The sequence below is a fragment of the Protopterus annectens genome, chromosome 1.part1 (genome assembly GCF_019279795.1).
Source record: "Protopterus annectens isolate FY-2018-M chromosome 1.part1, PAN1.0, whole genome shotgun sequence".
Classification (NCBI taxonomy): Eukaryota; Metazoa; Chordata; order Ceratodontiformes; family Protopteridae; genus Protopterus; species Protopterus annectens.
The window spans coordinates 1,635,521,751-1,635,549,328 of NC_056726.1; the positions used below are offsets into that span (position 1 = coordinate 1,635,521,751).

General features: G+C 41.1%; 1 protein-coding gene across 1 annotated transcript in view; it reads right to left on the bottom strand.

Moving 5' to 3' along the window:
• GNL2 (G protein nucleolar 2) overlaps positions 1 to 27,578 on the bottom strand; it is an 859,639-nt gene that overhangs the window by 648,175 nt on the left and 183,886 nt on the right. Inside the window, 1 exon segment of the mRNA XM_044083721.1 lies at positions 25,894 to 25,988. Within this exon segment, the coding sequence (XP_043939656.1) occupies positions 25,894 to 25,988 (95 nt within the window).

Below are 27,578 nucleotides of genomic sequence, written 5' to 3' on the forward strand. Positions count from 1 at the left end.
AAGGGAGGATGGCAAAACTATAAAGAAGCAGGAGCTGCCAAAATGCCCTGTAAAACAGCAGTGGCAAAACCAGCCCTAGATTTAGAGTAAAGTGGAAGGTGATAATGCTTAGAGAAAGTATGTACTGAACTCCAAGTAGCTGCCTCCAAAATATCTTTAGTTGCCACCCCCCTTAAAATGGCTGTTGAAGTGGCAGTAGCCCTAGTGGAATGAGGCCTAATCCCAGCTGGAATCTCCTTGCCATGATGGGAATAACAGAAAGCAATGCAAAACCCAATCCACTTAGAAATAGTTTGTTTTGACACAGGCTTGCCCTGAGAACTCAAAGCAAAAGAAACAAATAACTGCTGAGACTGCCTGAACCCTTTAGTTCTGCTCAAATAATATCGCAATTGCCTGTGTACATCTAAAGTGTGCAAAATCTTTTCCCCTTTATTTTGGGGATTTGCATAAAAAGTAGGCAAGTGAATAGTTTGGTTTAAAGCCACACTAGAAACCACTTTAGGCATAAAGGAAGGATTAGTACGCAAAGATACCCTATCCTTATGGAAAATTAAGAAAGGTTCAACCGCCATAAGGGCCTGCAATTCAGAAACCCTTCTTGCAGAGGTAATGGCCAACAAAAAAGCAGTCTTCCAAAATAAATATTTCAACTCAGCAGTAGCTGCAGGCTCAAAAGGTTGTAGAGTGAGTTTCTCCAACACAAAATTGAGATCCCAAGCAGGAGTAGGAGCTCTACGTGGGGGTCTTATATTCTTTGCCCCTCTAAGAAATTGCTTGAACAAAGGATGAGAAAACAATGGTGGGTCACAGTCATAGTGAGCCGAAATTGCTGCAGCATGAACCTTAATAGAAGAGAAGGACAAACCTTTGTCCAGTAACTCAGTAAGATATTGAAGAGCCACACTTAAATTAGGCTCAGAAACATCGAAATCCTTTGCTGCACTCCAAAATAAAAATCTCTTCCATTTATCTGCGTACACTTTCCTTGTACTAGGCCTTCTAGCTTCCAAAATGACATTCAAAACTTGCTGTGGAAGTTGAGACGCTTTATGGTTCAAAACAGAATATGCCAGGCTGTTAGGTGAAGAGAGCGAAGCTTGACATTGAGTAAATGACTGTCCTCCTGAGACAACAGGTGTGGAATCAAAGGCAAAGGCCATGGAGGCTCCCGTACCAGACTTCTCAGTAATGGGTACCAGTGCTGTCGAGGCCAATCTGGAGCTATTAAAATCATCCTTGGCTTGTCCTGTCTGACCTTTAGAAGTACCTTTGGGAGGAGAGGCAGAGGTGGAAAGGCATACACATGAAGATTGCTCCAATTGAAAGAAAGAGCATCCACTTTCCAAGCTGTGGGATGAAACCTTTTCGTGCAAAACTTTGGCAGCTGGTGGTTTAGTGGAGAAGCGAACAGATCTATGTCTGGAGTTCCCCATGACACTGTCAATTTCTGAAATACATGAGGATCCAATTTCCACTCGTGGGGATCCATAATTCTTCTGCTCAACACATCTGCTAAGGAGTTCTGTGCTCGGCAGAAACCTTGCCTGAAGATGAAGCTGTAAACTGAGAGCAGTCTCCCACAAAATCATTGCTTGCCTGCATAGAGGATAAGAATGTGTTCCCCCTTGCTTGTTGATGTACCACATGACAGTTGTGTTGTCTGTTAGAATCAACACCTGCCCTGGAAGAAGTAAATCCTTGAAAGCTATTAATGCAAACTGGACTGCTAACATCTCCTTCAAGTTGATATGTAGATGTTGTAGTCTGGCAGGCCACTTGTCTTGTATCCACTTTCCATTTAGATGAGCTCCCCAAGCTTTGTCTGAGGCATCTGTCGTTAGAATCTGACTCGCCTCTGGCCGGGTCACAGAGAGTCCCTTGTTTAGGTGACATTCCTGAGCCCACCACAAAAATTCCTTTTGAATGCAAGGTATTATTTGAATGACAGTGTCCAGATCCTGGCAGTGCTGTGTCCATACGTTTTGGAGATACCATTGTAGCTTCCTCATATGCAGTTTGGCATTGGGAAGCACCAGAATACAAGATGCCATGAACCCCAAGGCTTGAAGGACTGTCCTTGCAGTCAGCCTGGACTGATGAGACAATTGATGAAAGTAAAGGGAAAGATTCTTTTGTTTGTCCAGGGTCAAATAGGCCATCTGGGATGCTGTATTCAGTCTTACACCCAGAAAGCACATGTCCTGAGAGGGTACTAGACTGGACTTTATTTCGTTCACAGAATACCCCAGGCATCTTAGCACTGCTATCACATATTCCAAATGATGAAGAAGCTCGTCCCTTTCTTGAGCCAGAATCAGGCAATCGTCCAAATAAGGATAAATCTGTATTCCTTTTAGCCTGAAGAAAGCTATCACTGGAGCCAGAACCTTCGTGAACACTCTGGGCGCAGTAGATAAGCCAAAGGGCAATGCAGAGAACTGATAATGAGAAGTCCCAGCCCAAAAACGCAGATACTTCCTGCAACTCAGTCTGATAGGAACATGAAGGTAAGCTTCCTTGAGATCCAAAGTTACCATCCAATGATCTTTGCCCAGCAGAGGTAAAAGCTGTTGTAACGTCAACATTTTGAACTTGGGAATGTCCAGATAAGTGTTGAGGATAGATAAATCCAAAATTGGTCTCCACGTGTTCCCCTTCTTTGGTACTAGGAACAGGCGAGAATAAAATCCTAGGCCCACTTCTGGCATAGGGACTGGCTGTATGGCCCCTATTTGAAGTAACAGAGAAATTTGTTTGTGAGCCTCTATTCTTTGCTGAGGAGGAACGTCTGGCATGCCTTTGAAAGGAGGCAAGGTATGGAAATAAAACCTGTAACCTTGGTGTATGATATCCAATACCCATCTGTCTTGGGTAATTAAACTCCAATTTTCCTTGAAAAGTGCCAACCTTCCTCCCAAAGGTGCTGCCAGACTCAAAGGCTCTGGCAGCTGAAAAGGTAGGTCATTGGGTCTGTTTACGAAAGGACTGACCCCTGCCCTCACCCGAAGACTGTGCAGGTGAACTCCCTGTTCTAGGCCTGAAAGAGCCCTGAGCTCTGCCCCTACCACGTCTAGATCTACCCCTAGACTGAGAATCATAAGAAGGATACGTCCACCCCTTGGTGGGCCAATTTCTACTAAACTTCGGAGGCTGCACCTGCAAAAAATCTTTAACAGTCTGCATAGACTTAGCCTTGTCTTCCATTTTCTTTAAGACTGCCTCAACAGGTGAACCAAACAACACATCAGATTGTAAAGGAGCATCTAAAATCCTTGTCTTAACATGGTCAGATAAATTCTGATCCCTCAGCCAGGCGTGCCTGCGAAGAACTGACCCAGTGGCAGCCACCCTAGACGAGGCCTGTACAGCATCAAAACCACATTGCAAAGAATGCTTACCCACCTGTTCAGAAACATGTACTAAATCTTGTAACTCTTTACACTCAATACCTTCCGCCAGAGCATCTACCTTAGACTTCAATTGAGAAAGCAGATAGTTTTGGTATTTCAACATGTGAAACTGGCAATTCAAAGCCCTCATAGCAAGGGTGGAAGAAGTATAGACTTTCTTTCCCCATCTATCCAAAGCCCTGGCCTCTTTGTCTGGAGGAACCGGATTTTTAACAACAGAAGCCTTAACACCCTTAGGCCCCTGACTAACAGTTTCTGGGTCCGCCCTAGGACTCTTAAAAAGATACTTATGAGCTTCAGGCACCCTGTAATACCGATCCGGTTTAACAGGAGCAGGAGGCAAAGAATCAGGATTAAGAGAAGCCTCTGCAAACACATCTTCCACAACATCCAGAACAGGAGGTATAGCCAAAGGCCTATGCTGGGGTAAAAACAAAAATTCCCTAAGCCTTTTCCTGGAATCAGAGAAGTCCTGACCTTCCCACTTAAAATGCTCCCTCATGGAATGAAGAGTCTCTGAAAAAGAAAAATCCTCAGGAGGAGAAGCAGAAGGAGTAGAATCATCCACATCAGAATCAGAATAAGGAGAGTACTCCTGCAAGTCTTCAGCCGAAGACTCTGAAACATCCGAAGCCTGCTCAAAACTCCCCAACTCAGGTTCCACCCTAGGTCTCTTATCAGGAGGGGGCAAAGAACCTCTAATCAAAGTAATCAAATCTTCTGCCATTTTAAGCATATGCTTCTTGGGCACAGATCCTGAAGAGCTAGGAGTGACACCAACTGAAGCTAAACCTGGCCTGCCTCTGGGAGAAGCCTTGGAAACAGAAGGAGAAGGCCTAACCACCCTGGGAAGGGAGGGGAGTACAGTAACCTGAGAGGCCCCTTCAGCCTGACCTGCCCCCTGAGAGGCCACATCCTGTAATAATAAAGTCTCCCCCTGGGACTCCAGAGAAACCTCCGGCGGAACCACCGGCTCCACCGACACCTCTAAAGAACCGGCGTCCGGTACGGACGGTTCTTCTAGCCTAGGCTTAGCTGCTTTGTCCTTGCGCTTCTTCAAAGAAGTGGGCGTCGGAGCATACGACGGCATTTTATAATTGCACCGCTTCCCGAAGACTAACCTGGCACAATCTAACCTTCTCTTTATAGTGCGCTTATTGAATCTAGCACAAGAGCGACACCCAACAACGTCGTGCTCAGGCCCTAAACAAGGAATACACAAGGTATGATAATCTCTATGCGGTATCTGTTTCCCACAAGAAATACAGTTATTCACTTTTTCTGACATCCGTTAAACCACTGAGGCAAGAAAAAAACAAAATATTCCCCAACGGGGTACTTAACCAACTTTGACTTGGTCTGAAACTCCGAATTCGAAAAATTTCAGAACGCCGAACGGCACTTGCAACGCTGCTTCTGCATCGGACCATGCGGCAAAAAAGACTGGGGATATGACGTCGGTCATGCGCATTTGTACCCTGACGTCCTGATGACAGTCTAATGCCCCTTGACCGACGTCAGCCTTATACTTTGATATTCGGGCCGACCGAGGACAGCGGACTACCCAAGTGTAAGGACTGCAGCAATGTGAGATGAAGAACATCCAGAGACACCATACAAGTCTGAGGAAGCAAAAGAGGAAACAAAGTCTAAAGGGACATCTGAAAAGTGGACACCCTTAGAAAATGTTTAGATGAGACAGGTCTAGAATTGGTCTCCAAGTACTCTCCTTTCTGGATACTAGAAAAATCCTGGAGTAAAACCCCCTCCCCATTTGGGACACAGGCACCTCCTGAATAGTACCCAGAGTCAAAAGATCTGGAAGCACCTCTGGGAAAAAGGTGAGTTGCTGCAAAGGGGGCTGAGGAATACCCATGAAAGAGGGAAGGCATTTCCACACCATGAAATACTCCTGGCGAATAATGGAAAAAAAAACAGGAATCCTGAGTAATCTGTATCCAAACAGGAAGAGAAAGAGTCTGGCGATGACAAAGAGGAAAGTGGCTGGGAAGAATAGGATAGTCAGACAGCACCTGATTTATCTGGAAAGGAAGACTTCTGAGGCACTGAATTCTGAGTAACATTAGCAGGAGGAGCCTGCTTGCCACCCTTTTTGCCCCTAGGAGGAGGGCAAGACTGCCTGTGAACAAAGGCCGGCTTATTAGGGTAATTTGTATGAAATTTAGGAACAGGAGAAACAAATATGCTCGAGTTCCTGTAAAGCCTTTGCCTTATCCTGATGGGACTTAAATCAGCAGCAGCTTCACCAAACAAGTGTTTATTCGCAAGAGGAGCAACCATCAACTTAGCCTTAATATTATCATCCAAAGGTTGAAGCCGAAGCCAAGAATACCTGTTCATCAGCCCTAGAAGCATCATCTGCTGCATCACAACTACACTTGATGGAATGATGAGCCACCTGGGAGGAAGTCCCTAACAAGGACAGAGCAGAAGTTTTACCCTGAGATTCTGGAAGACCAGATATAACATAACAAGCATGGGATAGGACAGCCAACACATACCTGGGCATATGAGTCTGATAATTAACAGCCCTAAAGGCCAAGGTAGCTGAGGTTTAAAATTTCTTACCTAGCCTCTCCATTGCTCTGCTATCTTTATCAGAGGTCAGTAATTTCGGTGAAGGAAGCAACTGAGTTTGTCTGAGGGTACAGACACCACTGAGGGGGTCAACAGCAGGACACTTGTACAAACATTTAAAGTCCTCGGGCACCCTATAAAACCTATCACGTTTCTTGGGAGCAGGGGGCTGAGAATTACTGGAAAACGCATCCAACAAAGCAGCCAAAACAGGAGAAACAGCAGAAATTTTAGGAGACTCCATCTGCAGCAACTCATAGTACCTCTTATGAATCTCGGAGACCTCAGCACAATCCCACTTAAGAACTCCATCATCCTGAAGATTGTGTCCCTACAAGAAATCTCTTCAAAGGGAGCATCAGGACTGGTAGATTCCTTTTCTTCTGACCCACAGTCCAAAGGAGAAGGAATCTGAGAAGAGTAAGCAAGGGATTCCTCATCCGAATTCAGCTCCTTCTCAGACGAATCCTGTTCCCAGAGTCTTTTAAGGGGAGTACAGAACCAAGGAGCAGCAGGAACAGAAACACCCTGAGGAGGTTTCAATGCCCTCAAAGCATTAAACAAGCCTGACATTCACTCAGTGGATCCTTAGGTGCAGGAGAGATGTGTTTAGATTTTCTCTTTTTTTTTTTTTTTTTTTTTTTTTTTTAATGGGACGTCTGCCTTATGAAACTTGGAAGTCTCTAACCCAGGACGGCATTCAATTATAGTAGTAGGGACTTTTAGATTAACTGTGGTTCCCCCTGAACATAAAAAACAGATGTCTGTAAAGCCTCCTCGGATGTGCTTAAAACCGGATCCCTGCTGGCCTCCAACCCAGTTGCAACAGAAGACACTAACAAAGTTGGGTGCACCTCCAGGCATCCACTCATCTCAGAAGAGACATCTGGCAGAGGCTGAACAGCAGAAGATTTCAGCCTAGGCTTGGTCTTCTTTCTATATGGCTGCCCCTTGGGGTGGGAAGTTCCCTCCATCATATCTTTCGTGAGAAGTTTACGATGCTAATTCTCAAGATAAAGCACCAAAGAAGAACATCTACTATGCAATGTTTTAGGCACAAAAGCCTGCCAGACGGCACAGGACATGTGGTCATGACAAGTGCCATGGAAAAATGGACACTGTTCGTGGCGATCATTATGGGGAATTTGTCTCCCACACTGGCATTTACCTTTCCTGGATGACATGTAAGCTCCACAAGTAACAAAGAGAAAAATAAAATAACAAAGGAACCCTCAACTGGGCACTAATTTACAATGGTTCGGTGAAACCATCTACGGAATGTAGGCGTTCAGACAGAAGATCAAGAGATGGCATTTGGACTGCCGGCAAAGAAGTTCTGAGGATGGTACATCCGGAGGTCACCTTTATGCCCTATGCTTCTTGAGGAGTATACGTGTGACATACAGCATACCTTAAAGCAAGCTAAGGCTTTGGTATACTGTCCGGATGTTGGGCTGCCCAAGGCAGAGGATCCCAAATGTTATGAATACTGCAACAGTGAAATGAAGGAAATTAAATGTAACAGCAATTCCAACAGTACAGTATAATTCACAGTACAATAAAGCAAGATGATTCAAGATTGCAAGGTCAGATAACACAAAACTATGCAAACACAGAATGTTAAAAAAACACCAGCACATGTGCAACAAAAGCAAGCATATGCAGTAAAATAAAATCAAAATACAGGCAGTTCCCTGGTTAAAGACAAGATCCATTTTTTAGTCTGTCAAGTCAAATTTGTATGCAAGCTGAAATACGTACATATGGTTCTTATTAACTGTCACTTAGTCAAATGTTTGTCTCAGTTTGGTATTTATTTTACTTTTCTTTGCATATAAAACACGTTAGAAACACTTCCAAATAAAAAAAAAAAAATAAATAAATAAATCTTAAACATAATACCATATACTGTAGATATGCTTCCTTACTTCCTATCAACAAAGCTGGTTTACGGCATCTTGTTACTAAATGCAGTGTTTATGAGGACTTTTGGTACTTCCTTATTATAGCAGCCTCGGCAATATAGTTTTGTAAAGAGTAAAGCAAAATACTTAAGTAAAGAGTAAGTTAAGATGGCGATACCTAGGAGCAGTCGGAGTTCTTATAAATATACAAACATTATAAACAGTATCAAGTGCTACATTTCTTACAATGTATGCATACATATACAATAGTTGCAGGACAGATTACAGAACGAGGGTCATAAAAATGTAGGGAAGAGGAAACACTTAGCAATTTCCGGAGGTCTACAAATATATTTTGGAAAAAGTGGTACAGACGGAAACTTTCTGAAGAAATAGTGTGAAGAAAATAAAGCTGCAAATGAGGTGCACTAAATGGATAACATGTTAAATAAGGAATACAAATTAGCAGTGTCTGTGAGTAAGAAAAGGCAGCTTGTGTTTCCAGTCATTTGCCTATTATGTATAAATGGAGGGTAAAGATACTGTATTATGCTGAAACCATTTTCTTGAAAGCATGTGAAATGGAATGCTGCTGATAAATAATTTGTTGAGAATAACACCACTATCCTTTTTACATAATAGTGTATATATGAAGTGGGTACAATATACATAGCATGGGTAATCCTTCAACGGTATTGCCCTATAAACTTTGCCAAGGCTGCTATACTAGGAAGTACTGGACTTTTGCACGCACACACACACACACACACACACACACACACACACACACACACACACACACACACACACACACACACACACCATACCTGTCAGCTGTACAGATTTTTGTAGAATGTCCATATTTTTGGTCCATTTTTCATAAAACTGTGGTTGTCTAGCAAATGTAGTGGCAAACCCAGACTGAAGTTAGAAAATAAAACATTTAAGTTTCAGAATTCATGCAAAACCTGTTACTTTATCAGCTTTCTAAGTTTTTAAGAGCAATATTTATTAAAACTATTCCTTATTTTGGGCATTTGTCCCACTTTCATTTATGGCTTTGTCTAGACTTCCTGCTGTAAGAGGTTTAGATGTCACTCACACACACACACACACACACACACACACACACACACACACACACACACACACACACCTAACCCTACTTTACCTGTTCCATAACTAACCCATTCTCCTTATGCAACCACCCACCTCTTAACTGCTGCCAGGGGATCACTTACTCGCTCTCACTCTTCGCTCTTTCTCTCTCACACAGTCTCTTCTTCATTCATACATGCATTCACTCACACACTGCTCTCACTCTTTGTGGATCACAGACACACACACACACACACACACACACACACTTTTTTCACGTTATTTCAGACACTGCATCAGCCCATTTGTATCTATGGGTTGTCCACATATCGGATGTCCATAACCCGGGGACTACCTGTATACAGGCACAGTTGCCAGAATTAATCTGCACTGCTTTGCAAGCTGTTGTGTATTGCACAGTTATTTAAGGGGAGTGAGCTTCAGGTCATTCTTGATATCCCACTTCAGAAAAGCATCTGCTGGCTACTGTAGAGCATGCATTTGCACAGTGTCAGGCAACTCAGTTCAAACTAGCCCTAGGCCATGCAATCCAACACAATCTAAAGCAATACAGACCAAGCAAGCAAGCCTATAGTTAACTCGCAGTGCAACCTAGCTCCAAACAAGCAAGCATCTCGAACAGCTCAAGTTCCCCTTCTCTCACAAGAGAAAACAAGAGTCCAAATGCAAACATACTATAAGCAACCAACATGACTCTCACATTAGCACAACAAAGTAACCTTTTTCTTGCTTGAAGGATGCCTGTAGTAGGCACTTCTAGTAATTTTGTTGTTCAGGTGTGCAATTCAGTTCAAACAAGTGCACAACATTGCACAAGTTGAAGCAAAACAGAGCAGGTGAACACCCCACAGAAACTCCCACTCCTATCTAGCTAATAGCAAACAAACACACATAATGGTGCAATTGCCCTTTCACTCACAAGGGGAAACAACAAGAACAGTTCCTAATGTAAAACATACTACTAGCAAGATTCGGCAATATGGTCTAACAACCTAATTCAATGCAAAGGAAATGTTCTGTTCTCTGAACATTCCCATTTAGGCACTCTGCAAGGAATTTTTAAAATATGCAAACGTATTACATGCCCAGAAAATGTTTTCAATTACCTCTCTCCAGCATTCGCTATTTACCTAAGGAGAAAACCTCTCAAGTCTAGTTGGAGTATAAAATAGCTATGCAAATTTACAAAAAATAATTCTAATCTGTTTGTTGCATACTTGAGCGCCTTACACATTTCTTCCTATTGTTTCTTTGTAAACTGTTTTTCCATTCCCTTTTACAAATCATTCCTAACCTCTGCTGATTCGACATGTAATATTTTATATGCCCTACTATCTCTTTTTAAAAGCAGCCTTTGATCCAGACATAACTAAACTCTACCACAGTTCATCCTTCACTCAACACTCCCTATTGCTTTCCCTTTGCCTAAACTCTATTATTAATCCTTGACAGAGAAGGCAGTCTTTAACCTGCAGCTCAAACGTCTGCTTGGCCTCATTCCACACTCTTACCAACCCCCCAGTTATTTCATCCCCACACCTTGGTTTCTTTCTTGATTCATCCAACCCTTTCCCTACTTGTCTTTCTATACCCTTTGTCCTTGAAGACACCCCCATTTGGTAAAAACTCCTTTTTCCATTCCCGTTCCAGCTAAGTTCTTAAAATACTTTATGAATATAGTATTCTGTATTGTTATTTTCCTTTAAGAACTTGCATCAAATCCTAGACTGTCTTTCTCTCTTAAATACCACCCCATTTCATCTTTCCATGCCTGACTTATTTACGTGAACATTAACTGCATAGTTCAAAATTAGCCCTTCAAATCAGGTAAACAATAACCACAATATTATACAAGGAGAAGCAGCTTATCCAACTTAACTCTTGCTCTCTTCTCCTCCCAAATAAATTCTTTCAGAAATTATCCACAACTTTTCCCATGGTTGCTAAAACTATGCCTGACATGTATACAAGACTAAAGGGACTAAACATTTCAGTGCTTGTATCTTAATATCCATAATCAAAAGCTTTCAATTTTGCAGTTTTTGTAATATTTTTGTTTAGTTTCTTTCCACATAAGCTTAGCTGCCATTGCAGAACCTTTGTAGTCCATATATCCCAAAACTTCTTCTTATCATGGTCCCATAAATATGGACACTGCTGAACCAATTCAAGCATGTGTATAGCTTATGGCTACAATCTCTCTTTTACTTTAATTTATTTTATATCCTCAAAAACACATTTAACTGCATTTTTCCTCTAAATTTCTGGAAGTCATCTTCTTACGAAAGCTGAATTGCTTTTTTTCTGGACATCTGCAAGGTTCTTCTCTGCCTGAGGCTTTTTCTACTCTTTTTGTAATTGATTTTTTACTTACTTTTTTCTTTGCCGGCATTCAGAGAGTGAAATTACTACACAACAACCAAAAATCACTTAAATTTATATATTTTACTAGCTTAAAATTGTAACAATTTCTCAGGTTTTATAATGGGAGAGCTCTAATCAGTCTGCTACTAAGTGTGTTGCCATCTTGGAAGCCTCTAAAACACAATATGTCAACCCTTCATTTATGCTATGAAGGAGATGGAAATATGTATGCATCTCAAAGACTAACAGTTTTTCAAAACAACAAGTTAATTCAAGGTAGACAAAAGTTGTTAACTACCCATCAACCAGACTGATCTACAAAAAAATTCTTAAGGAGATACAAAAACAATGTATGTCCTAGTGTGCGTCAATGAGATGCTCTTATTTTGGCCCAAGACTCCATTCTTACATCTGCCACAGCTGATTTTATTTAGAGTCTGACTGCATAAAGATGTGAACTTTGGTTGCATGTAACCTACCTCTTGATCAATAATCTATGCAAGGTAGCATGTTTTTAGCTGCATTTACATAGTTATGCCATTTACACAAGAATTCCCACCTGTCCTGGTGTCTAGGTTGTTAAAAGCCTCACAAACTATATTTCTACACAAAGTAACATACTGCTGCTGTTAAGGAATGAAGGCATGTACCTAACCAGGCATTAGCAACAGCTGGAGCGGCCACAAAGGTTCCTCACTAAAAGAAAAAAGAATACATGGTGCAAATATGTCCTATGCAGACCACCTCAAAGCCCTATCCCTGTACTCTGTCTCCTGCAGATTACTGAGGGGGTGATCTATGCCTAACACACAAGGGATTCTCCTATCCAGCCCTGATGGATCTGCTACACACTTAGAAAACAACAGCACTAGAATTACCTGATCTAAGGATCTAAATCTCATCTGTGGCAAACAAAACATGTTGGACGAACAGGTGTGCATTTCAGAGATTACCCCATCTCTGGAACAGGTTCCCCGATCACATGAAACAGTGGTCCTCCCTAAGCCTATTTAAAAGAAATTTGCACCAATGGATGGGAAATGGCAAATTTACCCAAGCTTGTTGCCTGTAGCCCTTATGGACAGACGCAGTTTGCAAATGTCTTAATTTTCAGGCATATACCAAAGCTGTTCTAGCCCGTAGACATTTATAATTATGAAAATTGGGGCATGAATGGCTAGGCTCTAGGGCCATTAGCCTAGTAACCTCCTATGGTTAAGACTGATGGCTTGTCATAGGATCAATCTGTCACTGGGAAAGCAATGTCTTGCCTATTAGATCCTGCTGACCTCTTTGAAGAGACCACTGACACACTAGATAAAGGCAGATCGATGCACACTGCCTGCCCATATTTAACCAAGGCATTTGATATTATCCCACTCTCCAACATTGCTAAGAATCTGACAGAATTATGGATAGCACACTAACTCAAGAACAGGACCCACACAGTTGGACTTGGTGACACATTCCTTGAAATAGTAGGTTACCAGTACCACCAAACAGAGTTCTGGTTTGGTGCCACTTCTTCTGCATATACTTCACAGACATTGAAGCAAACAACAAGGGACTCTGGATGATTAAGTTTGCTGAAGACTGCAATCAGCATTATCATCAACTCACCTGATGCCAACCATATCTTCCAAAAGGGCTTAATCCACTGTCTTCAGCTCACAGCAAATACATGCAATACTGTTCTCTTTAGGAAGCACGAACATCCCTGCACTGCCTTACAAACAATACCCTCTTCAAAACAGATGCAGTCATTTCAAGTTTAGGCGCAGTCATATTCAACAAACCACTATATAATCAACTATCATTGAGAAGTACTTCTACATTGTGCAATGAACAATTGAAGGTCTACACTCCAGGTCCAGGGATGTTACTATCCCTCTCCACTCCTCCCTCATCAGACTCACAATAAAATACAACATACCCTTTGACACATATCTCTCAAAGTATACTGCCCACCAGAAAAAAAAATGCCTATTGCTCTACTCTGTCTTCCACAGATGTCCACATTCTGACTTCTGCTTCGTTTACAAGGCTGCTAATGACTCCTTCCTGCTCAACCTATTACAGGTTCATAAAAAAAGACAGTGGCACTAACACACGCTCTAGGGATCTAAATCTACATTGTTATATTAACAGACCCTGTTGGGCTAAATGCCTCTCCTAAAGAATCCCCTGCCCACAGTATAAACTCTCTCAACATTGACAAAAAGTAGCTAAAGCTCTTTACGTTCAACAGGGAGGAGTGGATAGACAGACATAAATCCATCCCTGTTCTAACTCAGGCCCGTAAGAACACAGGGAGAAAGCACTGGCAATTAAAGTGGCTAGACTCCTAATCGTCTGTTTGACTGGTAGTCTAATACATACTTATGAAACTATTAAATCCAATAGGCACACAGCACATAGGTGTGTACTAGGCTAATGGCTCTGGCGCCTTTACAAGCCTAGCCCATAGGATTACCCTGGCATCGTGCCACCAGATCTTAGTTCCCAATGCCTCTGTCGAGTACAGCCCCTGGAGTGATCCCTGGGGTAAATTTTCTATTTCCCATCCACTCATCAAGATTTCTCTTGAAGAGGACCAGTGAGGTGCTCTGCTCGACATGTATGGGAAGTCTATTCCATAGCATGAGCAGTCTCTGGGTTATGAACCTGTCCCTTTAGTATGTTCTGTTGAGTGTGGTAATGAGGTTGAGGTCTCTGGAGCAGGTGGTGCAGAGGGATTGTGATTTCTTTAGATGTAGCATTTCTATCAGAGCTGGGTCAGACATGGCTTTGTAAGTCAAGCAGAGATCGCCTCAAAGTAGCCGATATGAGACGAAGAATAGTTGGAGTTGTTTGAGTCTGTCCATATAGGACAAATGTTTAAGGCCTAGGATCCTCTTTGTGAGGTACTTTTGCGGCCTCTCCAGTTGTTGCAGGTGTTTAGTGAGGTACATTCCAAATGGGGCATTGTACTCAATGACTGGCCTAATGAGGGAAGAGTAGAGGGAGACAATGACCTCTTTCTTCCTGGATGCAAAACCCTCAGTAATGAGATGTGCCACAAAGAAGGTCTTTCTGACCACAGTAGCAATGTGGTGATCAAAAGAGAGGTTGCTGTCAACCTGTGTTCTCAGATCTTTTACAATGCCTTCTGTGTTCAGTGGACTACCAACAATATGGTAATTCATGGGAACTGGGTTTTTCCCAAAGGGGATGACGACACATTTTTTGGCACTGAGCTTAAGGCCATGGTTCTGACACCAGTCGGTCTCAGTGAAGCCTTTCTGTAGGATGTCAACATCACCTGGGGAATTAATAGCAGCTCCCAACTTGCAATCATCTGTGAACTTTGTCAGCCAGAGTCCCCTTGTGTTGGCCTGGACTTCAGAGAAGTAGATGCCAAACAGGAGAGGACCCAAGACCAAACCCTGTGGGACTTCACTCGTGACTGGTCAGCAGTCTGACTTGGAGTCAGCTACTTTCACACTGTGGGTTCTACCTGTGACCCAGTTTGCAACCCACCTAGTGATATAGGGGTTGATGCCTAGCTTAGTGAGTTTTTCTATGACTCCTGAGTGGGGAATGGTATCAAAGGCCTTGGCCAGATCATGGGAGGCTGTATGAACTACCTTGCCTTCACACACAACTCTGGTGACTGACTCAAAGAAGTTAACCAAGTTGAAAAGGTATGATCTAACCTTCACAAAACCAATCTGTGTGTGTAAATAAACCTCAATACTCAACTTTATTTTTACAGACTGCTACAAACACTTGCTGGGTTTACCAGGTATGCAATAATAAAGAAAAATATCTATTTTGTCAATATACATTCACTGAAAAGAACATCATAAGAGTAGCAGAGGCATAAATTTAATGTTATATTCACTGTCACGGTAAACTGCTTTGATTTTTATATTTTTCTGTTCATATTGTTGCCCTAAATAAAGCTGCAAAAATGTATCACATTCAAGCTGTGCAAATTTGACTTGCCCATTTGCTGATTGTGAACTATATGCTAGCTCAAGTGATATGTACACATGCATGAACTATTCTTCTCTTGTGAATTATTTTACTAATTATGTATGTTGCAAAAGTCTTCCATGGGCACACAAGACTAGTCTTCCCTCGATGAATTCAGACTACATTAATGCATCATGGAGTTACTTGGTGAAAGGGTCCACTTAAACTGCAAATTCACCTTTTATTCAGAAGTAGAGAGAGAGAGAAGAGACCACATGCACTTATTTTGACGAGTTACTTAAACAGGTAAAGGAATATGCATTTTCTGTCATTTTTTAACACTGCATTGTTTTCTTAGTATATTCCCTGCTACCAGTAACAGTAAATGGCAAGCATTTCTCACTCGCTTCAAAGTAGCCTGTCTGACTGGAAACTGTAGTACAAACAGTACACAGGCTTGATATTCCCAAAATGTAAAGTTTTCAAGTGGAAACAAACACAAAACTACAGTACTAAACATTTACAACACAGGAGTCATTCATATTTCAGAAAGAGTCTGCATCCAGAAGTAGAAGGCCATACCAGTTGATGTTAGAATTTTACAACTAAGTATGCTATTCAGTTTAGAATTACAGCAGACAGAAAGAAGTTGTTTATGTAGGTAAATTTTTTTTTCAAATTCATTTTTTTTAGCCAGAAAGATAAACTACTGACACACAATAAACGTGCAAACACAAAAATACTAGAGCAGAGTAACACTTGTATAAACTTTGAAAATGCTGTTTATTTCAGTTTTCTGTGTTTCCACATGATCTTAACACATAATACACAGTATCCCTTGAGCTTCACAACCAAAGTGAATTATATTTAAAACAGTTTTTGTAAAACAATATGCTTGTTATCACAGATGACCCAATCATGGCATTCTAATTTTTCCTTTGTGAAGTAAATACTTAAGTGCATTACATTTTAGCAAGTTAGATGTCACAGAGGAAATACAGGTATCTTTGCTGCTGGTATCCCAGGTTTAGGAATCAACTTGATCCACCACAAGATTTGCTGAATTAAAGGAGAATGCCGTTAGCTGGCTCTCCTATAAAAGGAGGAAAGTATAAACTTTAGTGCTACACACACACTGCCTGAAACAGAGATCGGGGATCTCCCAGGCTGCAAAAGGATAAGGTGAAGTGCCAGATATCCAGAGCATTACATGTGGGTACGTTTACAGAATATGTGATCATCAGTGCACGCAGCTCCCCAACTTGGGGATCCTGACTAGCCACCAGGATATGATGGCTTCCAATGGCCATCTGCCTCTGTCCCATGAGCATCCTTGCTCCTTAATCCTAAGATCAAGTAGCTGTTAAATTCTGCTCCAAGATAAATCAATGCAGTGACCCAGTAAAAATATATCAAGGATCACCCAGTAACAAGCTGCAAAGGTTTTCAGGGAAAGGATGTGGTGAGCAGGGGAATAAATCAGAAGTCTGGAGTATTCAGTTAGGGAACAATGGATTATCAAACAAATAAACTAAAAAAGAAGCACTTAATTTGTAAAGCCATAAAGCTACAGACAACCCTACCCTTTTTAAAATAACCCTGAAGTTTTTCTGTCTTTATTTTGTTTCAGTATCGCGGTGGTGGTGCTGCGGTAGTGTTGTCGCCTCACAGTAAGACACTGACTGGTTCAACTCTCAGCTAGAGCGTCTTCTGCGTGGAGACATGCGTGAATGGGCGTACCTTCGTTGAAGGTTGTGCGTTAGGGCTGGCAACTCAGCACGTAAAAATCAACTGCCAATCATTAGCAGACCGGAGTTCCGCTGTGGTGACCCCTAACCGGGAAAAGCCGAAAGACACAACATTTTGTTTCAGTATGCAAGCATACCATTCATGTAAGCTGTACCACAAAACATTTCACTTAATTCAATGAAGATAGGTGGAGTGACTCATGATGCTAACAATTATTCTTGTCTAATATGTTCATATGTGTATTAGGTTAATGACCACAAGGGCCTTTTTAAGCCTAGCCATGCATCCCAAATCTCTGACAGGTTCTGATACCCTTGATAAGTGTAAGCATGGGCCTCGGAAATGAACCATTTACTGGCTGCCTATGTCCATTAGAGACACAGGTGCCAAACCAGGAATGAATTTCTGGTTTCACAGCCAATTGTCCAAGTTGCACTTGAATTGAGTTAGGGACAAACTCTGCTTCACATGGACAGGGAGCCTGTTCAATAGACACAGTAGTCTCTGGGATACATACCTACCTCACAAATATAAAGGCACCCTGGACAGAAAGACTGATGCAAACTCTTTATTCACAATTCACACATCCACAGGTTTAACACTTTCATCCAATTGCTGTTGGACTTCCTCAGAACAATAGTTATTGCTAACTTAAACTTTTTATACCCCTCCCCATTAATCAATTAGATAATTAAAACTAGTTAATGAGTTAAAATTTCATTAAACATTGATAAAAAATGTGTAATGTTTCAACAATCCTGTTTGCTAAACACATAAATTACTTATCTAAAATTCTAACACAGCCTTATTTTGAAAAACAACAAAAATGCACAACATTACCAAAACATTATTACCAAATTGTCTCAGTTAAATAAAATACTACACACACTGTTAATGCGCATGTTAACCTAAAATAGGTTTAAGTACGGCTGGTATGCTGACACTGTCATTAATGCCAGGAAACATAGTGGCATCCAACCTCAATTGCCACCTTAATTCACATACATCTAAATCCAGGTCAATCACCCTACCCTGTCTATCCTTCACTACCTGTCGTAACACCACAAATGTAAACTTGTGGCTTGGGTTTTGTATAACGTGTCTGGCTAGGGTATTGGTTGACCTCATATTCTTAATGTCAGCATTATGCTCCCTAATTCTGTCCTTAAATTGCCTGCTGGTCTTGCCAATATAAAAGGCAGGACAATGCTGACACTTGGTCATGTAAATTAAGTTTCTGCTGTTGCAATTAAAATGTCCATGAAAGTAGAACATCCTCCCATTACTAAGTGTAGTTTCCACCTGTCTCTCAAATGTATGCACACGTATTACATGTACCACATTTGGAGTTACCAGGTACTCTACTGCTTTGATGTGAATCAATGTGAGCCCCCATTTCCAAAATTTCCTTAAAACATCTATCCCTTCTAAATACTATTCTGGGGGGTCCCCCTACTTTGTCTGCAAGAGAACTACCAGCAACTAACATCCTCCAGTTTTTTAGGATGATGTGAACCACCCAATCAGCATCTTGGTTAAAGTTGGTGATAAACAATAAGTCATTCCCCATTTTCCTTTTTGTGTCAACCTGATAATTCCTTGGCATACTGAAACCAATACCATTGTCAAAGTCCGTCATTTTACTTATGTGGTAAATAATGTAAGGGGAGCTTGTGATGGCAATGGGCAGGGTAACTTCAGCCAACGAGCCGTTATTTATTGTGAAAGTGGCCTTAACTGCAATGATGCATCCCTTGACAGTGACTTGAGCCTTCATTTGATTGGAGACTTGAATGACAATAGTCAAGACACCATTGAGTCCCTTACTGTCAATGGGTTTTTAACTCTGGATGATCTGGACTAATTTGCTGACAGACACAATGTTACCGGGCAATATGATTTAAGCCAAGTAAACAATGGTAGAATTGAAGGTGATCTTGACAATATTCATGAAGATAAAGATGTTTATTTCGTCAGAAGTTTGAGCCCTCATTTTATTCAAGTGCTAAATAACAGTATGGGAGCTTGTGATAGCAATGGGCAGGTTAAACTTAGTAAACAAGCCACTATCAATTGTGAAAGATGTCTGGACTGTAAGGATGTATCCCTTGATAGCAATGTGAGTCTTTATTCAGTTCAGGACTTAAATGTTAATATGGAAGACATTGTTGGAGCCACTACTGTTAGTGGGCCCGCTATTTTGGATGATTTGAATAATTTTATTTGTAAAACAAATACGAATCTACCTTGTGACAATGGACATATAGATATTAGTGTGTTGCTTGATGTCATGGCTGAAGCAAATAACATATGTGATAGTAATGGCCCCAATATTACAGTTAATTCAGCGGGTGACTATAAAGTTTATAATTATTCTAAAATCTGTATTACCATGGCACATGCTGATTTATTAGCAAAGGGATTTATTTTTGTGCCATGCAGGCGAGGCGATTTGTCAAATATCTTAATAGATTTGAAGCTTTTTACATGGAAAATCAACCTAAAAGTTTGGTTTAATGGGGTAAGTCATGAGGAACAAGGTAAGGGGTTGAAGAGACCTAGCTACTTTAATCCCCCCCTGAATGGAACCATTGGGACATATGAGAAGGTCTGTGAAACAGACATAAGGGACGGTTATACACAGTGACCACACAAACTATCTAGCAACCTGTTACCTGAGGAAAATGATTTATTGATGGAATTGACCAGGCATACCACCATCCGGATAATGAAACCGGATAAGGGTAATGTAGTTGTGATTCTTGACAGAAATGATTATTCTGACAAGATGAATATATTATTAACTGAAGACACATATTGTGAAAGCAATCTCAACGAAATACATATAGCCTACAGAAAATTAGACCTGTTGATAGAGGATATATTGTATCAAGGGCAAATTAATGAAAAGGATAATCAATATCTAAAAATGACTACCCAGTTATACCAAACATTTTGGTATCCCCAAAATCCACAAGAGCCTTGAATTTTTGCAATTCAGGCCCACTGTGGATACCAAAAGAGCCAAGACTTACTTTATCAGTAAATACTTGGACCATCACTTGTAAAAAGGGTTGGGAGCCTTTTCTTATATAACAAAAGATTCCTGGCAGTTTTTAAAATATCTGGAGTTATTATTACTGAGAATACATATTTAGTTACTACAGACATATGCAATTTTTTCTCAGTAATACCCCACGTCATTGGGATAGAATGGCTGGGGAAACAATTGGGCAGGACCAACCTTTTTGATCAGGATGAAGTCAATGTTCTTTCCACATTAATGGAGGTAGTGTTAAACAACAATTTCCTACATTATGAAGGACCAGATAAACACGAAGAGTCAAACTATGAAGGACAATATTACAACCAAGTGACTGGTGTAGCCATGGGGGCGGCTTGCGCCCCCATATATGCTAATTGTGTTATGTCCCACTGGGAGCAAGAATACATTTTCTCCCGTGAATTTTGGGTATACATAAAGCACTACACCAGATTTTTGGATGATATTTTTACTGTGTGGGATGGAGACTAAGAGAATTTAAAAAACTTTTTGTATATCAACCACACAATTGTTTTTTTTCAAATTCACCCATGAGTACAGCAGGGTAAATGCGTCATACCTGGACGTTAGTTTAACTATTGACAACAGTAGTAACACCTTGAAATCTAACATCTTTAGGAAGTCCACATGTTCCAATTCTTATTTGGAATTTGGTAGCTGGCACCCTTACCATCAGAAAAAAATCTGTTTTCAAAGGACAATTTGCAAGGCCTGCCAGAATGATAACTGTGGACCAAGAATTTTTATTGGAGCTTGAGTTCATGACAAAGTTATTTACCAAAAGGGGTTATCCCGAGGCTCTTTGCAAAATTCTGGCAGAGGAGTTAAGACAAAAGAGCGAAGGGTGTCTATAGACTCATTTTAAGAGGGATTACGGACTTTGACAATGGTATTGGTTTCAGTATGCCAAGGAATTATCAGGTTGACACAAAAGGAAAATGGGGAATGACTTATTGTTTATCACCAACTTTAACCAAGATGCTCATTGGGTAGTTCACATGATCCTAAAAGACTGGAGGATGTTAGTTGCTGATGGTTCTCTTGCAGACAAAGTATGGGGACCCCCCCAGAATCGTATTTAGAAGGGACAGATGTTTTAAGGAAATTTTGGAAATGGGGGCTCACATTGATTCACATCAAAGCAGTAGAGTACCTGGTAACTCCAAATGTGGTACATGTAATACGTGTGCATACATTTGTGAGACAGGTGGAAACTACACTTAGTAATGGGAGGATGTTCTACTTTCATGGACATTTTAATTGCAACAGCAGAAACTTAATTTACATGGCCAAGTGTCAGCATTGTCCTGCCTTTTATATTGGCAAGACCAGCAGGCAATTTAAGGACAGAATTAGGGAGCATAATGCTGACATTAAGAATATGAGGTCAACCAATACCCTAGCCAGACACGTTATACAAAACCCAAGCCACAAGTTTACATTTGTGGTGTTACAACAGGTAGTGAAGGATAGGCAGGGTAGGGTGACTGACCTGGATTTAGATGTATGTGAATTAAGGTGGCAACTGAGGTTGGATGCCACTATGTTTCCTGGCATTAATGACAGTGTCAGCACAACGGTCATACTTAAACATATTTTAGGTTAACATACACAATAACAGTGTATGTAGTATTTTATTTAACTTTGACAATTTGGTAAGAATGTTTTGGTAATGTTACACATTTTTATTGTGTTTCAAAATAAGGCTGTGTTAGAATTTTAAATAGGTAATTTATGTGTTTAACAAACAGTTAGGCTTGTTGAAACATTACACATTTTTTATCAATGTTTAACGGATTTTTAACTCATTAACTAGTTTTAATGATCTAATTGATTAATGGGGAGGGGTATAAAAAGGTCGAGTTAGCAATGACTATTGTTCTGAGGAAGTCCAACAGCAATTGCATGAAAGCGTTAAGCCTGTGGATTTGTGAATCATGAATAAAGAGTTTGCATCAGTCTTCATGTCCAGGGTGCCTTTATACATACCTATCTCTCCAGCAGGTCCTACTTATATCACAGGCAAGTTTTAAGCCTTAGAATGGGTAATTCTGATGCTGTTTGTTTTGTGGATATGCAGGAGGTCCATCACAGTGGGGTTTGACAGGCATAGATCTCCCCTCAAAAGCCTGTAGGAGACAGAATACAGGTGACAGGGTCTTGAGGCGACCTACATAGGACATTTTACTTATACACTGTATTCTTTTAGTGAGGACCCTCTGTGGATATTCAAATTGTTGGATATGCCTGGTTAGGTGCATACCAAAAGGGGCACTGCACTCAATGATAGGTCTGATGAATGCCAAATACAGTGGAACAATGACTTCCTTGGACTCAGATGACATAGTTTTGTTTATATGTTGCCCAACATAGAATGATTTCCTCACTACTGCAGACACATGATGGGCAAAGTCTAGATTACTATCTGTGTGTGTCCCTAAATCCCTGACTACTGGGTCAACTCTAAGGGGTGTGTTGTCAATATGATAGTTACCAAGGATGGATTACTTCCCAAAGGATACTTTTATGCACTTCTTGGCATTTAGTTTTAGTCCATGGCTCTGACACCAGTTATTGGTCTGTGTCAGCTCCTCCTGGAGAACATTTGCGTCAGTGTGAGATTCAACGACATTTCCTAATCTGAAATAATCTGCAAATTTAGTCTGCCAGAGACCACTGACATTGGCCTTGACTTCTAAGAAGTAAATGCCAAAAAGGGGCAGTCCAAGGACCGATCCCTGAGGGACTCCACTTGTGACTGGCTTCTTTGTAGAGGTGGACTCCCCAATTCAAACTTCCTGTGTCCTGTCTGTGAGCCAGTTGGCTATCCACTGGGTGAAATACAGGTTTGTACCTAACCTCTTGAGTTTGTCAACAAATTCCGCATGAGGTATTGTGTCAAATGCCTTGGTCAGGTCAAGGTAGGCAGCGTGAAAGATTGTACCCTCATCCATTGCTTTGGTGACCTTCTCAAAGAAGTCCACCAAGTTGAGTAGGTAGGTATGATCTGCCCTTGACGAAACCAAACTGGGTTGGGTCCAGTATCTGGAGGTTTAGTAATTTTCTACTGACCATCTCCACAATAATTCTTTCCATGACTTTACATACAAGACTAGTGAGACTTATGGGTCTGTAGTTTCCAGGGTCTGTAGATGGCCCACCTTTGTGCAGAGGGATGACTTTTGCCTTTCTACATTCATGAAGCATGAAACCTGTTTGGAGGCTACAGTTAAATAGTAATTTCAGAGGCCCTGATAGGTCATGTTTCATGCTATTTAGAAGGCATCCTGGAATACTGTCTGGGCTCACTGATGCAGTGTTCTTGGTCTGAGAGAGAGCATTAAGGACCTGCGCCCTAGTCATAGTAGGGGGAGTTATATTTGATGATAATTTCTGATGGAAGGTTGAGGGGGAGATTAGGGAAAAGTTGGGGCTGAATGCAACAGCCAGGAGGTTTGCTACATCTTCTGTCTCAATATAGGTGGCTCCATTTACAATGGGCTCTGCACACAATTGTGTACTGCCTTTGAGGCTGTGGACATGGCTAAAGAATGCTTTGCGGTTGTCCTTGGCCTGGGAGGCCAAATGTACCTCAAATTTGGCTTTGGCAGATTATTTTTCCTCTGAGTTGGTTGTTTAGTTTGATGAGAGTGCTTTTATCCTGCTGGGTGCTGCACCTCCTAATTTTTGCCATGATTTTCTTACTCCTGTTATACAGCCTAGTGATTTTGTGATTCTACCACGGTGGTTGTTTTTTCAGTTAGTTCTGTACTTCTTCCTGGTGGGTACATCTGCCTCTATGCAGCTATGCTTCTACAGGGATTCTATGAACTGTTCTGCATTGGCAGCAGTGTTCTCATGGTTTATGGGGCTTGAAATGTTGCCAGGGTCTCACTTTATAGCAGAAGGTTAGCCTTAGAATATTCCCTGAAAATTCCAAGTTTAGCTGGGAGGTCCACCAGGTTTAATTTTTACTTCAAAGGAGACCATTGTGTGGTCTGACCTTACCAGGGAAGGCATTACAGTAGAGGGTGTGCAGCACTCTCCCATACTAGTGAGGACCAGATCCAATATGGTTGCACTCCTGTTGGTGTATTGACTATCTGGTCCAGGAAGTTCACGTTTACAAACTCCAGAAATCTCTGTGCATGTACATTTGGTGTCCCAGTTAATAGCGGGGGTAATTAAATTCACCCATTAATATGGTATTGGGTTGGATGTTTAGTATTTCTATGAAGTTTAAATACATGGTATGGGTTTCCTGGGTCATACAGGGGGACCTATAGCTTGCAAAGAACTGGTATTGGATTTTGCCTATGGTGATTTGAACATGGAGCAACTCAAGTGCATTGTCCTGCTTGACCAGCCTTTAAGTATATTTACCTTTGACGTAAATAGAGACATCTCCACCTTTAGCCCCTGCCTGTGAAGTAGCTGGTCTAAATGTTTTAAGGCATTACAACCTAGCACTGCTGCTGTGCTCTCCACGGCTTTAAACCATCGTGTCTCAAGTGACCACACAGATGTCAGCATGCTCTAGGGTAATGAGAGGTTCTAGGAAGTGGAGTTTTTTTTGTTTCGAGTCCTACCACTAAGCAGTAACACCTTTAGATTTCCTTGGTTTTGATTTGCTATGTCAGAAGCACTTTCAGTTTGGCATTGCCTAAAAAAGGCACTATGGGGGAAGACAATGTTTAAGCTAATATTCAAAAACCTAGGGGGGAGAGTTGCAGACCATCCCTGGCAAAGCAGTGTGGTCTGTTGATCATCTCCTTCCATGCTGACAAATACTACACCCCCCTTAGAATGACACCAGAAACTAAGCAAATTATTGTGGCATCATCGTTGGAGAAGGTAAAATGCTGCTCAATGCTAGGCTCATACCGGCCTGAGACACATATACCAACAGCTCCATTATGTCTCTCTTCATATAGTCTAGGGAGGTATGTCTCAGGTCATTTACTCCCACATGGAGTACGACTGTGTCATATTGGTAATTGTGGTCCAATGACCTGAGTGTCTGTGTAATGTGGCGGATTCTAGCCCCTGATGAGCAACTGACCGTGACTTTCTCCTTACTCAGTCTGGTGAGAGGGACATCAGTGTGTCTCACAACGGAGTCCCCAATGACTAGAATTGGATTGTGTGGTGGAAAAGTGCAGAACCATTGCAGTTTGATAGTCACTGAGGGATTCTCAGTTGTTTTGCAGGCAGATGCGTGAGTGCGAGCACGCGCACACACACACACACACACACACACACACACATACACGTAAGTGGCATGGAGTGAGATTAACAACCACTACCTAGAGATCACAATAATTATCGCGCACGTCATAGCTAATATCTACTACATAGCAGATGATGTCAACAGTGTAATTACCTATAAATATTGAAAAAAATCAAACGTCTATCACAGAAGATTACACTTGCATTTGTTAAATATTTACTATAAGACTCAATGACTAATACTGCACCCAAGTATTTCCTATAAAAAAGCATGGAGGGAAGCCTATACAATTTGAACAGCTTATTTTTTTCATTTATTGCTGTATAAATATGGCGATTCTTTAGCCAGTAAGGCAGAGTACTTGCGCCTGTGTTACGATGGCTTCCACTAAAAAGTGACCGATATGACTTATTCTAAAGGGTTAACAAAATCTAATAACATTTAAAAATATGCTTATAAGCTACTACATCAAAATGAACAATGCAATTAACTCACCAAACCACTTAATATTAGGTTCCACTCTGGCAACTGTGCCGGATGCAACAGTTGACTGGTACTGCAGAGGTCTAATCACTTTCCCACGATTATTACTAAGATAAAAAAAAAAAAAACAGAACTGTTTAAACTGCAGTCTACATTAAGCTCCAAGTAAAACTCATTTAACTGCTGCTGATAATTCTTGGACAGACTAGAAAGACTATCTTCTTCTGACTATAGCTTAAATAAATAAACTCCATTCAAGAACTTTCAAGAAAATACCAAGACTGAAGCAAAATACTGCAGCCAAAGCTCAAAAACACGTTTATTCATTATATATTTTGTGTCCTGAACATTTTAATGCATTAAAATAACTTTTTTATAAAATTTTAATATTTTTCCACAAGATAGCTAACATAGGATCTGACCTATTAAGGTGACCCTGTTTTAGTGATTCTTTTCTTTGTCTCACTCCAAGAATTCACTTCAAGCCTACTTTACATTAATCATGCTAGACAAAGAATTGATATTTTCCTATCCCACTGAGATACAGTGGCAGTAGTTGTAGTCACATGCATCTTAAACACCTACTGCAGCAGGATGCTTGCATTTTACTCCTGAGTGATCAAATGCATTTCCCTCAGTGCCTATTCTAAGTGATTCAGAGCAATTTTCCAACTCTTGCCAAAGAAAGTAGCTAAATTCAAGGTGTTTGTAAGGACTGTAATGTTGTAGTTGTACACTAACAGCATTGATAATACTTCTCTCACTCTTCCTGAGATGCCAAAGCTAGCACTGCAGTCCAAAAGCTGTTGACCAACACTTCAAAGAACTAGCTCTGCTAGTTACCAGTGATAGCAGCAGGAGGACATTTTTTGTCATCCTGATAGGAGAAATGTTCACTCAAAAATGTTTTACAAGCAGAGTACAAAAACTGTTCTGATGTTTGATTCTTTTTAAAATGAGGTACAAATGATTTCGAGCATTGCATTTTCCCACTTCAATTGCATTGTTACCCGTTGATTTGTTATACTGCAGCATACTAACACCATGAAAACCATAAGCCTTGAGAACATGACAAATCAGTAGATCTGTGGGTAAGACTAACACCATTTTCTATACAATCAATGCACTTACAGAAAAAGTACAGTTTTGTACCTACCATAAATGTAGATGTTCGAAGATCTACATTGCTGCAGTCCTTACACATGGGTAGTCCGCTGTCCTCGGTCGGCCTGAATATCAAAGTATTAGGCTGACGTCGGTCAAGGCGCTTAAGACTGACATCAGGACGTCAGGGTACAAATGCGCATGACCGACGTCATATCCTCAGTCTTTTCTTGCCCCAGATGTCAGAAGACCCTAAAAAGAAAGGCCAAAACCAAAAGACAGCAAAAAACAACCAACCACCCTAGCACTAATCATATGTACAATATATACAATATCCACAATATTCACAACCCAAACCACACAACCGCCTCTAACTACAGAGGGGAAGGAGGGAGGGTAAATTGGACTGCAGCAATGTAGATCTTCGAACATCTACATTTATGGTAGGTACAAAACTGTACTATGTTCTTCATCTCACATTGCTGCAGTCCTTACACATGGGAAGAATCCCAAAGCAGAGGTAAGGGAGGATGGCAAAACTATAAAGCATTAGGAGCTGCCAAAATGCCCTGTAAAATTGCAGTGGCAAAACC